We start from the raw sequence: 1,743 nt of genomic DNA, 5'->3' as shown, positions 1-1,743 counted from the left end.
TATATATATATACACACACACATATATATATATATATATGTATATATATATATATATATATACGTTTATGCATTTCTTTTACTAGTTTCCTGATGCGAAAATCGTGTGTTGAAACAGATAATGTTATATTTCAGGATGGGCATTTTTTTTAATTTTTCTAAATAAAGACACGTTATTCAGATTCACTTCAGATTTATTATTGTTCTTATTTTTGTGTCCTTTGTCTTAAATCTTTCGTCACACTTCCTGTGACCTCTTCACCGATTCTCCATTCATACCGTCTCCTCCTATTGTGTTTACTGAATTCTGGACGAATATATAATACATCCTGAAATATAACAATCCATATATAATCCTGCCCAACAGCTTAAACCTACGGTCATTAACAACATGCTGTATTAGAACCGTGCGAAACGGGGTTTATTTAACGAGAAACCCCTTATAACATCACCTGACGAAACACTTCTGCACCAAGAGATGCATCACAACCAGTTGTACAATATTCCACCCGCGATGATCGCTGCAGGATGGGTAGAAACCATTGTTGTGAGCAATAAAGTTTCTCGTTCATTCCATTTTCCGTCTTCATCATTTGCTTTATATATATCTGTGTGTGTGTGTGTATAAATGAGAGAGAGAGAGAGATGCATGTATGCATTTGCGTATGTTCCTTAAGGATTATATGCTCTAAAGTATAAATATGCTAGACTCGAAACCAAGAACTTCTCTCCTTAATCTTTCTTTATGAGCAGCTTTTAAGGTACCTTTCAATAAAATTTGTATGAAGAAAAAATTGATAAGACCAATCATAAATGTTACTGACACGAAGTTTTTTTTTATTTTTAATTTCTTTTGTAATTCTAGAGGCAAAGAGTTGGGTCTGGATCATGTGACTGGAGAAGGGATGTCCGGGGTGAATGCTCGGTAAGATTATTTCTTGTTTCCATAAATCCTTGTTATACTCGTTATCTGTTTAAAGATATTACTGTTCTGAATCATTCAAGAATTCGTAATATGCGGTATTATAGTTTATGAAAATGTTTATTAAAGGCATTGAAAATGTTCGAAAACAATTATTGTCCAAAAATGAATTCTACCTTAACCAGATAAGTAGCCGAATTACGAACGACGAAACTTGTTATTCTATAATGATTACCACTCTTTTAAATAACAATATTACAATAAGAAACGATTTCTCACGGAAGCCTGCCCATACAACACTATTATACCATTACCTTTTATCTTTCACTTGTTTCTGTCGTTTACGTCCATGCTACAGTGCCACCTTCAGGGGTTCAGTGAACCAACTGACCCCCAGTTATGACGATATAAACAAATCAACAACAGTTGACAAGCGTTGGTGGCGGGGACAGACTAAAAATACAATGACACTCATAAACATATACACACACACACACACAAACACACAAACACACACACATATACACACAAACAGGGTGAGGTGCAAAAGTAGGTATACAGTAAATATCACATCACATCATTGTCATAATACTTAATTCACTAGAATTATTAGCACACTAAATCAATTAGCCTCATTTTTGATATTTTCAGTGTCATTAACCATAATGATACATTTATCATTACTATAATAATACTGTTATCGTAACTTTAAATTTTTTTAAATAAAGATAAATGAGTATTGTACGTGTTTTCTTTTACATGAATGTATACCTATTTTTGCACCACTATCTCTCTCTCTCTCTCTCTCTCTCTCTATATATA

The 1,743-nt window shown here is 33.1% G+C and overlaps 1 protein-coding gene across 1 annotated transcript in view; it reads left to right on the top strand.

Moving 5' to 3' along the window:
- LOC106875377 (neuronal PAS domain-containing protein 3) overlaps window positions 1-1,743 on the top strand; it is a 543,460-nt gene that overhangs the window by 200,651 nt on the left and 341,066 nt on the right. The window contains exon 2 of the mRNA XM_052968721.1: window positions 865-924. Coding sequence (XP_052824681.1) covers window positions 865-924 — 60 coding nt within the window. The remainder of the gene's footprint in view (window positions 1-864; window positions 925-1,743) is intronic.

The sequence above is a fragment of the Octopus bimaculoides genome, chromosome 6, assembly GCF_001194135.2.
Source record: "Octopus bimaculoides isolate UCB-OBI-ISO-001 chromosome 6, ASM119413v2, whole genome shotgun sequence".
In the NCBI taxonomy this organism is placed as follows: Eukaryota; Metazoa; Mollusca; class Cephalopoda; order Octopoda; family Octopodidae; genus Octopus; species Octopus bimaculoides.
This window is presented reverse-complemented; position numbering and strand designations above follow the sequence as displayed.